The sequence below is a fragment of the Cervus elaphus genome, chromosome 13 (assembly GCF_910594005.1).
Source record: "Cervus elaphus chromosome 13, mCerEla1.1, whole genome shotgun sequence".
NCBI lineage: Eukaryota > Metazoa > Chordata > Mammalia > Artiodactyla > Cervidae > Cervus > Cervus elaphus.
Genome location: NC_057827.1, coordinates 61,074,568 through 61,089,815, shown reverse-complemented (window position 1 = coordinate 61,089,815; position 15,248 = coordinate 61,074,568). Strand labels below are relative to the sequence as shown.

Sequence of the window (15,248 nt, the reverse complement as noted above, 5' to 3'; positions counted from 1 at the left end):
TTGACAAGTCAGGTCCAGGGGTGAAGGGCGCAAAGACATTGGCCAAACAGGCTGACCCAATAGTGCTATCCATGCAGCAGGACCTTGCCTAGATGGGCTAGCTCAGCATAGCAGCCAGAGAAGACTAGGCCAGATGGTGAAAGGAAACTCTTCTGGTAGAAATTCCAGCTTCAGTGCTGAAAACACAAGGCCAGGAGTGAGACGGGTGGACAAAGGTGGGGCAGGGGGCACTGACTTCTGAGCCGTACAATGACATGACCAAGACAGAGCCTCCTGGGGGCCACCAGGAGACCCAGGAGCCTTGGACTGGACAAGAGAGACCTGGGCCCCCTCAGAACATGAGAAGTCCCTCTGTGGTGGGATTTAGGACACAACCCAAGTATGCTCTTCTGGGGATGATATGAGGCCAAAGGAACCCCATCCCCTACCAAAGGAGTCGTTTCAGGGCTAGAACTTTCATTCTTTTAACAAAGATGCCCAAGAAAAGGCCTTGCCACTTGCATTATCACTTAAATCCAAGCTACAGGAAAGGAGAGGCCTGGGAATGGGCCACAAGAGTACCTTGGAAAAGTAGTTCAGTAAAGCAGCTAACTCAAGAGAGGAACCCTGAGGTGGATTGTTCTAGAAAGTGTGGAGGAAGTGGAGTCAGAAGCATAAGCAAATGGAAGAAGGCCAGGAGACCCATGCTTGGGCACAGATCATATCCAAGCAGATGCATGGCAGAGGCAGAGAGGGAAGGTGATCATAGAGGATGTTGAGGGCCTGGTTCTGATCTTGGTGGCCCCGACCTGCCATGGCTTGAAGCAGGGTTTCGGTTCCTGGTCAGAGACTGAGGTCAGGTTGCTGCAGGGAGAAAGCCAGTTCCTAATCACTAGACCAGTGGTCAGTGACAAGACCCTGGCCCCTTGGCTTTGCAGAAAAGAATTCCCATAAATACAGAAAGTACTGAAGCAATTACAGTGTTTACTTGGGGAAAGAGTACAAGACATGTAGACAGACATGGGTAGACTCAGAGACAGAGAGAGAGAGTGGTGCCCTCGTGGTAGTTTTAATCATTTATATAGGGCATTTCTTCTGGGTTTGCCTGGTTCTGAACCATTGTTGGGCTTCCCTGATAGCTCAGTTGATAAAGAATCCGGCTGCAATGCAGGAGACCCCAGCTTGATTCCTGGGTTGGGAAGATGGGTCCTCTCATGTGTACACACGCATCTTTCAGTCAAGATGAGTTCCATCAGAGAGGCCTATGGGTAACTGGCATCACTTATTATGGGGTGGCGCCCCCTCCCTTTTTAACCTCCAAGGAGCTTTCCAGTCAGGAAGATTTTCTTGACTTTATGTGGTCCCTCATCTCTTATCTGGGCAAGGCCCAGCTTCCTCTCCTGATGGTCCTGCTATTGACCTTTTGGAGTTTTGGAGCTTGGATATTCCACAGGGAATAAACTCCATCTGCTTACCCTGGAGGAGGGGGGCATCTACCACCTGCCTCAGTTCCATTTAGTAGAGGGTGTCCATGAAGGATTTGGTCAAGGTGTGCAGCATGATGGTTTGACTTACACATATTGTGGAATGATCACCACAGTAAGGTTAGTTAACATCTCCTATTCAGAGTGATTCATGAAGAACATGGCCCAGAACACACAAAACACTGGTGATGGGTCAGCAGCTGCCACATCACGACCCCCTGACGTCACATCCATATGCGAATGTCTTCACTCACCAAGCCGGGTCCAGGATCTCAACTCACTCTGCAGGACAGGCCAGCAGGACGGAAACTGTAAAAAAAAGGTCACTTCCGGTCTTCATGCCGGTTCTAGGAATTGACCTGACAAATATTAACTAGGCTGCCGTGATCGTCAAACACTATTTTCCTGTGGGTAGGAGGCGAGGCAGTGCTGAAGACCCAGGTACCCCAGCCCAGGGACCTTGCTGTGAGTACCACGCTTGTGTCTGAAATGAAGGTGGGGGTGATAGCACTCTCTCTTTCCCTCCCTCCCTCCTCTCCCTCCCCCTGCAACCCCCCCCCCCCCCCGCCAGCCCCTCCTTCTCACTTTGGCAGAATAAACGGCAGAACTGAGTTCCCTAAAGGAAAAATGCAATGATGTACTGCATCTAAGTCTTGAAGCAGGAACTTCAGGTTTTAAACAACCTTTTATAAATAACTTGGCCTTTAAATTTCTTTTGAGAAACTCCCAGTATTTCTCACAGTTAGACAAGAAAACAGAGCAATACAACCCAAAGCAAAATGATCACATGGTTGTAGCAACTTTATGGGACATTTTATCATATGAAATAGGGATGCTTCAGGGCCCTGGTCTGGAATTTGACCCATGCTCCTGCCACTTGTGTTTGTCTCAGCCCCGAGACTCAGTTTCCCCGTGGGTACAACAGGGATAATATTACCGAGGGCTTAGGTTCTCATAAGGATTCCCTGAAAGGATATGAAGCAGTTTTCCTCCACTGGGGCACTGCTGACATGTGGGGTGGACCGGGCTTCCTGGCTTGCGTCTATTCTAGCATTTCCAGAGCTTTCTCTCTCCCTCTGCACTGCAGCTGCACCTCCTTCTCCAGGCTTTGAGATGATCCATCCCCGCCTTCGCACACATCCCTCCCACAGCATCTGAGAACAGGCTGGGAGCTAGTGATCCAATACAGTTAACATCTCCATCTCCACCACAAAAGAAATGATAAGTAGGGATGTTATACCTAATTCATGGGCTTCTTAATTTTCTTCTGAGATCTTTTGGGGAAAGGAATAAAGGAATAACTTTGGTGTGACTATATCCAGCCTCAGTAGAAAGGGGTGAAAATTAGCATTGCATGCTTCCTATATGCCAGGTGCTCTTTACATTATATTACGTCTCATGATCCTTAAGCAATCCCACCCCCAGGAGGTAGGCATTGTCATTTGCATTTTGCAAATATCAACCAGCAGTTTGGAAAGCTTCCTTAACACAGTGTCACCCGATGATTTAACTACAGAGCCTTGATTCAAACCCAGGCCCTCTGACTTACAGTTCAATCCTTTGTGAAATAGATACTCTGCAGGTCTGGGTGTCCTCGGGGTGCAATAAGTAGAAAGTGGTGGTGAGTTCACTGGGATAAAAAGAATAAACTGGAAAAAGTTAAAAAAAAAAAAAAAAAGAATAAACTGGAAAGTTTTATTACAGCTGCATTTCTAATTTTCTCCAGGGGCAGTCCAATATTTAAGCTGTTCCGTTTCTCAATATGAACGAGAATCATTACTAAGTGGGCCTGTTTAGTTCAGTTCAGTTCAGTCACTCAGTCGTGTCCGACTCTTTGCGACCCCATGGACCACAGCACGCCAGGCCTCCCTGTCCATCACCAACTCCTGGGGATTACTCAAACTCATGTCCGTTGAGTCGGTAATGCCATGTACTGAGCTGCAATGGAGGAGTTAGGACGTGGCCTTGGGGATCTGCCTGCAGTACTTTGACCAGCAAACGTGTTTCGACATAATCGATAATGAAGCTACATTCCTCCCTCCCAACAACTGGCCTTGGGGGTTTAAAGGGATTCCTAGGGCACCAGGTGCTATAAACCATCTGCAAAAATATGTAAACGTTCCAGAGATCATTGGTTTGGGTGAAAGGCATTAAAGGTGCTGATTAAGAACTTACTGACCAGAGAGACATCTTTTGTTACTGGAACGTTATTGACCGAGTCATTTCAATATTCACTTACATAGCAAAACACCAGCCACAGGATTTGGTTTTTGCAAAATCCCCTAGTCAGTAAAGTGTTAAGACATAAAATGCATCAGGAGAGACAAACGAGGATGGGGTGGTGAGCTGTGGATGGCCGCTGAGGCATGGAACAACAGAAGGGTCAGTCTTAGAAGGAGCAAGGGGCCGAGACTCCTTACGGAGGACAGCAAGTGGGTGTGGGGGGCCGAGTGCAAGCTCTGTGTCGATGTGGGGACCCATGTGTGATAACCTTCACCCCGAGCTGGCGCTGCACTCCTCACCCCGAAGCACTTTGACCCTCTACGGGTGGCATGAAGGCTCTTCTGGCCACTTCATATTAATGGAGTGATATTAATGGTATCATGATACTATGGATGATATTGATGGAGTCATATTAACAAGCTCCTTAAAGCACAGGAGCTATTGTATATGTGTCCTAGGCAGTATTAACAACCTTCCACAAACTGGGTGGCTTACACAACAGAAACGGATTCTCACAGTTCTGAGGATGGGAAATCCAAGATCGAGCTGTCGGCAAGGCTGGGTCCTGAGGCTCCAAGATGGGAGTCGGCTCCAAGCCTCTCTCTCTGCTCCTGTAATCTTAGGTGCTCCTTGGCTTGTAGAATCATCACCCTGATTGGTCTCTGCCTTCATCCTTACATCACCTTCTCCCTGTGTGTCCCTGTGTCCAATTCCCCTCTTTATAAAGGACATCAGTCATATAGATTAGGGCCCATGCAACCTCATATTAGAGCTTCAGAGACATAAGAGACGTGGGTTCCATCCCTGGGTCAGAAAGATTCCCCTGGAGGAGGACATGGCAACCCACTCTAGTATTCTTGCCTGGGGAATCCCATGGACAGAGGAGCCTGGCGGGCTACAGCCTGTAGGGTTGCAAAGAGTCGGACATGACTGAAGCTGCTTAGCCCGAATGCACACAACCTCATGTTAACTAATTACAACTCAATGACTCTACTTCCCAACAAGACCACGTTCTGATATGCTGAGGATTAGGACTTCAATATTTGAATTTGTGGGTGGGAGATTCAATTCAGCAGATATCTTTCCTAAACCTTTCCATCAGTTAAGATACAGGTTTCAGCCCCTGCAAGTGACAAGAGCTACTGGAGATAACAGAGATAGAGTAAATCTCTCTCCTCTCCCTCCACCCCCAGGCTCCATTCATCCCATGGCTTTGCCACCCCTCATGGGCTGCCCTCACCCATAAGGTCTCTGAGGTCGATCGGTCACATCCACACTCCAGCTCACAGAGACCAGAAGAGCAGAGGGCATGTCTCCTTCTGGGAGAGCCTGGCCAGGAGGTCCATGCAGCGTCTTACCCCCTCCGGTAGGCAAGACGCTAGTTAAAGGCCACACCCAAGTGCAGGGGAGGCCAGCATCACTCCTGTCATAGTGCCCTGACTTTTGTCCCATACTATTGAGGGTCTCTCCAGTCTTTGAAAGTTAACAAATTGTTGAAAGAATGACTAGATAGTAGAAAGAAAAAGGAAGGAATGGAAGGAAGGAAGAAGGAAGGGAGGCAGGGAGGAGGAAGGCAAGGGGAAAAGACCATGGAAGATGTTGGAGTTTATTTTGGGGGTAGGGGGTTAATCGTTCAGAAAAAGCAACAAAATCTTATAGATGAATCGATATATAAAGCTGAGAAGGGGCTCCTGCTGTGACCTGGGGGAAAGTGTCTGGAGTCAGCTTGCTCACCCCCTCCTCACCCTCTGCAGGGCCCCACTTGGCATCTCTGTGGGATCCAGCCTGGATGTGGTGTACTGTGTAAACACGAGGCTGTTTATGAAGAAGGATGATGTGTTCCCCATCTTGTTTTCAGAGGATGGGGCCAGCATGGCTGTGGCTGCTGGGAGCTGGGATCCTGGTCTCTGTCCACTGTCAGCCCTTTCCTGCCCATGGAGAAAAGAGCCCGAGGGTGCCTGAAGCCCCCCATGGTCAGCTCTCAGAGACCCTCCCCGCCTACCAGAAAATCACACCCACCCTTACCAGCTTCGCTTTGCGTCTGTACAAGCAGCTGGCAGCAGAAACCCCAGGAAACATCTTCTTCTCCCCAGTGAGCCTCTCCAGCACCCTGGCCCTGCTCTCTCTGGGAGCACAAGCTGATACCCGGACTCAGATCCTGGAGGGCCTTGGCTTCAATCTCACCGAGACCCCAGAAGCCGACATCCACCGGGGCTTCCAGAGCCTCATCCACACGCTTGACCTACCCAGCCCCAAACTGGAATTGAAACTCGGCAACTCTCTGTTCCTGGACATGCAGCTGAAGCCGCAGCAGCACACTTTGGACAACATCAGGGAGCTGTATGGAGTTTTTGCCTTTTCTGCCAACTTCACAAACTCTGATGCAACTAGGAAGCAGATTAATGACTACGTGAGAAGGCAAACGTACGGGCAGGTCGTGGACTGCCTGGAGGAGTTCACCCAAGACACGCTTATGGTTCTCTTGAATTATATGTTCTTTAAAGGTGACGGCTGGCTAAAGCTCCTCCATCTCCAACCCTGCCCCTAAAAGGCACCTATCTAAAAGTCTATGTCTGTATCTTCTGGAAGTTACCTCTACTGTATTTAAATACTGGTCTTATTTGTTTTTATTGTTGTTTAGTCACTAAGTCATGTCTGATTCTTGCCACACTATGAGCTGTAGCCCTCCAGGCTCCTCTGTCCTTGGGATATCCCAGGCAAGAATACTGGAATAGGTTGCCATTTCCATCTCCAGTGGATCTTCCCAACCCAGGGATCGAACCTGCGTCTCCTGCATTGGCAGGTGATCTCTTAACCACTGAGCCACCAGAGAAGCCTTGATCTTATATCACTACTTCTTAATTTACCAATATTTGATTTCTTTTGCCATGTTTTTTCTGTTCTACTTTTACTCTGATTTTTTAATACAATTTACAGCTAATCTTGCTTTTCTCTTAATAATTCACTGTTAGGGAAATAGTTTATGTTTTATGTCATTGCCTATTTCAAACCTACAGAAATTTGTAGAGAATGACATAAAAACCACCATGTACCAAGAATTAACACATACTAACATTTTGCCATTCACTGCAGGTTTTTTTAAAAGCAATATTGCAAATACATTCAATTCCTTCTTAATCCTTCCCTGGTCCCATTTTCTTCCTTCCATTCCTCCCTAAAGGCAACCAGTATCCTAGGGTTGGTGTGTATTCCTCACATCCTTGGGTTCACACCATTAGGGTCTGAGTCTAAATCATGATTGGTTCTCCTGAGTCTGACACAGGTTTAAGGATGTGTTCAGGTTAAGGACATTTGCTGAATGAATGATTTTCAAGGTAAACTTTGGCTTTATGTTTAAGGCCTCTAGGAATGTCATTCATTCATTCAAAAGCATACATTAAGTACTAACTATATCACAGGGACTTTGATTACCTTTTGGGGAAATCTGCTGGAGACAAAGTTTCAATCCCTGGGTTGAGAAGATTCCCTGGAGAAGGAAATGGTAAGCCACTCCAATATTCTTGCCTGGGAAATCCCATCCACAGAGGAGCCTAATGGGTTACAGTCCATAGGGTTACAAAAAGTTGGACACGACTTGGCGACTACACAATAACAATATGAATAAGGCAGAGTTTTCTCATTCTTGTGTAGCCCACAGTCCCATGTGAGTTGTAAGTAAAAACACAACTACAACTCAGTGGGAAAGTGATAGTATTCTGGGTAGATATGGTTGTCCTGGAGTTCTTGGAAGATATAACTTTCCAGATTCAAAGAGTGAGGGAAGCCTTCCTGGAAGAGAAGGCATCTAAGCTGAGACACACAGGGTGAGTTAGACTTACTCAGGCAAAGAGGCTATGGGAAAAATGAATGGAAGAGGGTTCAGCTTGAAATATACTGTGTGCAAAGATCCAAGGAAAAGAGTTACTATTGCATTTTCAAGAAAGAAGCAAATTTAATTAGACTGGTGCACGTTTAGTCTGGCTACAATCTGGGAAATGATATGGAGGAGAATAAGGGTAGAACAAAGACAAGTCAGGAGGTTCCTGAAATGGCTCAAAGTCAGATGGTGGCCTCAAATAAAATGGTGACTTTGGAGACAGAATCAGCAATACTTGGTTGTGGATTGGGGGTGGGCATGAGGAACAGGATGAGCCAGCCCCCTCCCCCATCACCAAGACCAGTGTTTTCAGGAGGTCAAGTCAGGAGATGATTGTGGGTAGAGATGGTAAGTAGAAAGAAAGAAAGTATTGCACACGTGGCCAGGACTGTGAGAGATTCTGCATCTCTAACCAGCCTGGCTGGCTGAGTGTATGTCTGCCCAGGCTAGCCCTCTTAGAATGTCTTCTCATGGTTTTGTGGGTTTTGTGTCCTAAGCCAAGTGGAAGCATCCTTTCGATCGTTACCAGACCCGGAAGCAAGAGAGCTTCTTTGTGGATGGGAGGACTTCTCTCCGCGTCCCCATGATGCACCAGAAGGAAATGCACAGGTTCCTCTATGACCAGGAGGTGGCCTGCACTGTCCTGCGGCTGGAATACAGCGGAAATGCTCAGGCCCTGCTGATCCTCCCTGACCCGGGGAAGATGGCACAGGTGGAGGCCGCTCTGCAGCCAGAGACTCTGAAGAAATGGGATAAATTGCTCCTCCCCAGGTAAGTGCCAGAGCGGACGGACTCTGGCTGACTTTGTATGACAAACCAGCAGGTCTTGATCAACTCCAGTTGCAAGATCCTAAACCCTAGCTTGGCTCTCTGCACTGCCAGTTAACCAACTATGTGATCTTGGGCAATTCTTGCTATGTGGGTCTCAGTTCTTAGTCGCTCAGTCATGTCAGACTCTTTGTGACCCCGTGGACTGTAGCCCACCAGGCTCCTCTGTCCATGGAATTCTCCGGGCAAGAATACTAGAGTGGGTTGTCATGCCCTTCTCCAGGATGCGGGTCTCAAGTTTTCTCAAACGTAAAATGGGGCCATTATAACCACCACACTGGGTTGCTTGGAGGATTAATCAAGTTAATACGTATAGAATATGAGAGTGGTACTTGGTGCAGGAGAAGGGCTCACCAGGTATTAATCATGTTTACCCCTTCCTGGACATCTTTCTGCTTTTCTTCTTGTCTTTTTCTCCGGATAATAATTTACTATGAGAAGACAACTAAGTGTACGTAACAAATCAGATCAACGACAATTATCCAATATTAAGAATAATTATGATTCACAGAACAGTGGGTATTTTTTCAGAGTGCCTCTTTTTTAGTTAAAACATTCCTTAAAGAAGCTAAATACCAAGAAGAACATTGTAAAAATAAAAATGCTGATTGCCAGTTTGGGGGAACTCTACCTAACCCCTTCTATCTCACTTGCTTTTTGGCTTGTGGTTTTTCTCATAGTGGTTTTAGCCTTTTCTGGTTTCCCTAGACTGCATACTCCAGCTAACCCATTCTTGAGATGTTTCTTCCTTTATGGGGTACTCTGGATAAAATCTGGCCTCAAGTTCTAATTACCTCTTGCTGCATAACAATCCACCCCCAATAGACTAACTTGAAAAACAGCCATCTAGTATCTCTCTTGATTCTGCAGGTGGACTGGGTTCAGCTGGGCGGTTCTCACTTGGGTCTCTCGTGGATGGAGTCAGATAGTGGCCCGAAGTGGAGCACTGAAGTCTCTTCCACTTGGATGTCTAGAGCCTGGGCTGGATGGCTGGCTGAGCTAAGAGCTTAGCAGGCATCTCTCTCTCTCTCCAGGCAGCATCTCCATGAGGCTAACCTGGGCTTCTGCACAGCAGCTCGGCACAGTTGGTATTGTTATATGACAGCTCAAGAATCCAAGAGGGAGCATTCTGAAAGGCAGGAAGTGAAGGCTCCCGCTCTTTTAAGGCCTGGGCTCAGAAGTTAGCCAATGTCATTTCTGCCATATTCTATTGGTCAGAACATTCACTGGCTTCAAAGGGGTGAGGTATAGACTAAACCTCTTAAATCCACCATCACTACTTGATAGGTATCAGTCACCCTCATCCCCACGGGAGCCTTCTCTCAGCACCCCAATGACACAGGTACCAAGGATAGAGAAATGGTGTTTTGTGTTTGGGTAGAGATTCAAGTACCAAATAAAAGAGATACAGGTCAAGGACAGAGGCCAGAATTTAAAGTATTATTCCTGTTGTTTGTGAATCTACACAGCTCTGGTCAGTTTGATTCCAGCTCCATATTCTCAAGCTCTCTTGGGATGAACCTGCCCTTTCCCCCATAAGAGAAGGAAGTACCATAGAATCTTCTAGACCAGTAGATTTTTTTTTTTCCTAAGAAGGGTCTGTTTTGACCTTCCACTTTGACCTTCAAAAATCAAAACCAACCTCGGTTATTTATCTAAACCTCAGTGGTTCCCCGATACCATTTGTTGTGCCAGAGAGTTACAATATCATGATAGCGTTTGAATGGGCTTCCAGACATGGAAAATTCAAACTTCCAGGTTTCCCTTTATCCAGCTATGAGGAAGGCTAGTCTGCCCACGGGAATTGTGTTGTCTGATAACTCCATTTTTTACTTACATTGATTGAACACCTACTCTTATGTTGGGCTCTCTAAAAGCCACACTCAGCTAGGCTGTACTCAAACCCTGCTCCGTGGCGGGACCTGCCCTCCAAATGCTGCCTGTAAAAATTGTGTCTGGTTGGCTCAAAAATTGGCCAAGGTAATTTCTGCCATACTCTATTGCTTTCTGTCCTCCACATTGTTTCTTTTTTATCACTGTTCAACCCCTGACTTCCCACTACCTCCCACTTCAGTTAGACATCTGTAACGTCATGTTGGCCTAGGAGTTAAACCAGTAAAAAATAATCTGAATTGGCATCTCTAATTTGAATTTATTCGAGGCACAAGTTTCCAAGCTGGCTTTAACTAAACCAAGCTTGCAGGTGTCATGACAACTGTCAAACAGTAATTTCAGAGATGAATAATCCCAGGAAGAAAGGGACAGAATTCTCTGGGTCAAAGGAAACTTGTGAATATAACACTAGGAATAAGACAATCTGATGGCGAAGGCATGGCAGTAACAGGAGAGAGAGTTACTCTGGATTCATGACGTCACTTTACATGCAAGGTCTCTCATCAGATCTTCAACAGCCCCTGAAGTTCAGATAGATGAGAGATGGTGTAGCTTTATTAGGGGTTTGCCAATAGATGGGTTTAGGATATAGTTCAGAAACTGAGCCAACAGAACTTGCTAATGAATCAGATATGGAAGTGGGGCAATGTTAAAGCATTTACTTTCCACGGTTACTATGTGACTTCAATCAGCAAAGCCCTGGAAACCTAACCCAATGTTCAGCACCTAGAAAGTCCTCCAGAAATGTGATGAAGATGAAGACCTCTAGCTGTGCCAGGAGTCTTCTTAGATCCAGACAAGATACTCTGTGTGGTCTGAAGAAAAGGGAGTTCTGGATGGTGGGATGTTCTGGCATAGTAGGTGGTATCATGAGAAGCCTGGTTCCCCCACCCTGGGGAGCACATCTCCCTCCCAAAGCTCAGGCTGCCCACACACAGGGCACGAGCAGCATGTATAATGAGATAGTGGCTCTCCTCCATCTGATTCTCTCCCCAGCCTGCTGGATTTGCACCTGCCGAAGTTTTCCATTTCTGGAACATATAACCTGGAAGAGATACTTCCCCATATTGGTATCACCAGCTTATTCAACTCAGAAGCTGACTACTCAGGAATTACCGGGCAGCTCAACAGAACGATCTCCAGGGTAAGGTGGTGTGTATGGATGTGCGTGTTGGCTGGGAGAGGGAAGGTATTTTCTCTTTGACATAAGGTTCACTTGAAAGTCAGGTGCTCCTTTTTTTCGTTTCTGGTTCCTCAATATCACAGTCTTGAAGGCTTCTTTTCACTGGCAGCTCCCTTTTTACTCCCTTTTCTTCTAGACTTCTGTTTTTCAAAGAAAGAACAGAGTCTTGAATAGAGTAGACGCCCATCCATGGAGCCAGAATTTCCCCAGGGGTGGGACCAGCCTTCTTTTTATCCTTTAAACTTCCTCCAAAGGCAGGCAGTGAGATTCTGTCTGCCTTTGTTAGAACTGTAGAGAGTAGTGGGCATGAACAGGAAGTGTATCCATCAGCTTTGCTGTAGTAACAAACAATCCCCAAATTTCAGTGTCTTCTTATAACAGGTTTATTACCTGTCCATGTGACGTATCAGAGGTGTATCACTACATCTTGCTACAAATCTACTTGCCATGTCTTCTTCATTCTAGAATGCAGGTTAAAAGAATGTAGGCTTCTATGTGGGACATGCCATTCTCATTGCAGTGGGGGAAAAAACAGAGAAAATATGCAATGTCTCTTAACACTTCTCCTCACTCATGGCCTCTGTCAAGGCCACTCATCTGTCATTGACTAAGACGACCCCACAGTTAAGACAGCCATCAGTGGGGTGGGCTCATGTTCTGTTGCAGGAGGCACTGCAGGCCACAGGCATGGGCGGGGGCTGATGGCAGCCTACAGGAAGGGAGAGTTTGAGAAGAAGAATGCAATTTTCCATAAGAGGGAAGACCAAAAGGACCCTTCTGTTCTTCCATTACCTTCCTAAGGTAGAGTCATTATCAGTTTAGTCTTGGCTAGGAATCTCATAAAGAAAGTATACTGTCTTCAATTTCGGAAAGAGCAGCTGAGATTTGGAACATGAAACTAGGGAATAGGGACAGGGTTTTGAGTGTGTGTGTGTGTGTGTGTGTGTGTGTGTGTGTACACCTGCCCACCATGGAGAGAACAAACAAGAGGAAAAAGGAATAATTTAACCTTTTAAAGGATTTATTTTATGGTAACCTTCATTGTTAGATTTATCTCTTTACAGATCTTTTTAGAAATGAAAGAGACTGTTAAAGCCAATATTTTCAATTTAATTAAATTTAAAGCCTCAGAAACCTTCCTAAGGAGTTGTGTGAAAATGAGTCTTTAAAGGGCTTCCCAGGTGGCACTAGTGGTAAAGAACCTGCTTGCCAATGCAGGAGACATAAGAGATGCGAGTTCAGTTCCTGGGTCGGGAAGATCCCCTGGAGGAGAAAATGACAACAAACTCCAATATTGTTTCCTGAACAATCCCATGGACAGAGGAGCCTGGTGGGCTACAGCCCATAGGGTTGCAAAGAGTCTGACGTGACTTAGCATGCAGGTACAAGGTTTTAAAAGAGCAGAATTTTTTTTTAATTAATTAGTTTATTTTAATTGGAGGCTAGTTATTTTACAATATTGTGGTGGTTTTCACCATACATCGACATGACTCAGCCATGGGTGCACATATGTCCCCCCATCCTGAAACCCCTACCCGCCTCCCTCCCCTTCTCATCCCTCTGGGTTATCCCAGAGCACCAACTCTGAGCACCCTGCTTCATGCATCGAACTTGCACTGGTCATCTGTGTTACATATGGTAATATACATGCTTCAAAGCTATTCTTTCAAATCATCCCACCCTCACCTTCTCCCACATAGTCCAAAAGGTTTCTTTACATCTTTACTATCTTTCTAAATTCCATATATATGTGTTAATATATTGTATTGGTGCTTCTCTTTCTGACTTACTTTATATAATGGGATCCAGTTTCATCCACCTCATTAGAACTGACACAAATGTGTTCTTTTTTATAGCTGAGTAATATTCCATGGTGTATATGTACCACAACTCCCTTATCCATTCATCTGCCGATGGACATCTAGGTTGCTTCCATGTCCTAGCTATTGTCAACAGTGAAGAGTAGAATTCTTTCCATGGAGGCCGGTAGAGGGCTCGGCACATCAGACAACCTGGTTTTGCTGAGCTCATTTTGGAAACCATTGACTTAGGCGGAGCAAGCCATTTTATGAGAAAACTGAGACTTAGAACAAGCACAGCTCATAGCAGAAAATGACTCCCCAGCCTGTGCCTCGGGTACACCCGAGTACTTGGGAAATGCTCCTAAAAGTCGCTGTTGGGTTTTTACAGACTGGTGCATGCTTGAGCAGGCTTCCCAGGTGGCGCAGTGGTAAAGAATCCACCTGCCAATGCAGAAGATGCAGGATACATGGGTTCCATCCCTGGATCAGGAAGATCCCCTGGAGAAGGAAATGGCAACCCACTCCAATACCCTTGCCTGGAGAATCCCATGGACAGAAGATCCTGGCAGGCTACAGTTCTTGGGGTCGGACATGCCTGAGCAAATATGCATGCTCGTGAAGCCCTCAACCCCGTTCAGGCCTATCTGTTTCTCCTTCAAAGAGCAAACAACATGGCCAGGGTGACAACCGAGGAGACGATGGAGGTAGAGAAACCTGTGAAAGAAGGAAATGAAATAAAGGCTGGAGCTACTTCCTGGGAGGGCAGGGCCTGAGTGGGGTAACCCCGCCTCCATCTCCCTCTGCCGCAGAAGGTGGCCTCGGACCCCATGAAGCACCCTGACCTCATGCTGTCTCTGCCCCCTGCTCTCCTTCTAGGTGTCACACAAGGCGACAGTGGACGTGAGTGAGCGGGGAACCGAGGCAGGCGTGGCCTCCGGCCTTCTCTCCCAGCCTCGGTCTCTGAAAGCGACGTCGGCCCCACACGCCCGTTTCAACCGGCCTTTCCTCCTGCTCCTTTGGGAGGTGACCACCGAGAGCCCACTCTTCCTGGGAAAAGTTGTCAACCCAGCTGCTGGGTGACCATTGTGGGAGGCCAGGGGGTGTCTCGTCCCCTTTTTTTAAAAACAGGAGAGCCAGCACCAGCCTGCATCTCAGGGCCGCTGTGAGGACCAGTGAATCAGTGTGCAAAGATGCTAATAAAGTTGACCCTGGGTTTTGTGAACAGTGAGGAGTGATGCTTACAGGAGGGGGTTGAGCACCCACAGCAGGGGTCAGTCATTCACTCTACTGTCTCCTCCAATCTGGAGTCAGCTGTGGCTAGAAAGTTGGCGATGAGAACAGAATGGCCTCCCTGGAGTTGTCCACTGCTGCTGCCACCACTGCTGACCCTTCCTGAGTGTCCTTTGGGCAGAAGTCCTAGGAAAAGGCACAAAAGACATTAGGAGGAGTAAGTGAATTTCTCACCGCTTGGTGACCCATCTTGGCTATATAGCAAAGTGATGTCAACCTGAAATATCATTGCCTGGATGTGAGAAGTTAGTTCACCTTGAGAGGAGGTTGAAGCAGGGCAGGAGCTGTAAGCTATGTTCTATGAAAAGAAGTGGGTGCAAGGATGGGCCAATGAAATAAAATTCAGGAACAGAGGTCAAGTGTCCAAGGACAACTCCAGATCAAAGAAAGTGGAAAAATCAATATGGCCCGGGGAGACAGTGCGCTTATGGTGCAATCTTGATCAGTGGGATGAATTTGCATCTAAGCAATGATGTATCCTTTTGGGGGTCAGCAGGCCCACTCCCACAAGCGTGCCCCTCCAGTCTTATAGAGGCATCTGTCTGGAAGTAGTGGGGAAACTCAGAAATGCCAACACAGCTCCATGTATGTACCATGCATGTGACAGTACATCCCCACAATGAAGTCGGTGCCTAGAGGGTGACTGTGGATGGTACATGTCTAGGAAGAAGTTGTACCAACAAAAGCAA

General features: G+C 46.8%; 1 protein-coding gene across 2 annotated transcripts; it reads left to right on the top strand.

The window, feature by feature from the left end:
* The first annotated feature begins 1,807 nt into the window (after nucleotides 1-1,807).
* SERPINA11 (serpin family A member 11) lies at nucleotides 1,808-14,491 on the top strand. 2 transcript variants are annotated; one of them, XM_043921972.1, is made up of 5 exons: nucleotides 1,808-1,928; nucleotides 5,441-6,190; nucleotides 8,061-8,334; nucleotides 11,281-11,428; nucleotides 14,146-14,491. In XM_043921972.1, the coding sequence occupies exons 2-5, from the start codon at nucleotides 5,518-5,520 to the stop codon at nucleotides 14,347-14,349; spliced, it is 1,299 nt and encodes a 432-aa protein (XP_043777907.1). In that variant the 5' UTR covers nucleotides 1,808-1,928; nucleotides 5,441-5,517; the 3' UTR covers nucleotides 14,350-14,491. The 2 variants fall into 2 exon arrangements, with proteins under 2 accessions (XP_043777907.1, XP_043777908.1); XM_043921973.1 differs by having other exon boundaries at nucleotides 1,812-1,928; nucleotides 5,545-6,190.
* The last annotated feature ends 757 nt before the right edge of the window (nucleotides 14,492-15,248 follow it).

Bases quoted from the DNA above. Each gene is read 5' to 3' on its own strand.
- SERPINA11 (XM_043921972.1), top strand. From the start codon at position 5,518: ATGATGTGTTCCCCATCTTGTTTTCAGAGGATGGGGCCAGCATGGCTG. The intron at 8,335-11,280 runs GTAAGTGCCAGA...TTCTCTCCCCAG, and splicing joins GATAAATTGCTCCTCCCCAG to CCTGCTGGATTTGCACCTGC. The intron at 11,429-14,145 runs GTAAGGTGGTGT...CTCTCCTTCTAG, and splicing joins TCAACAGAACGATCTCCAGG to GTGTCACACAAGGCGACAGT.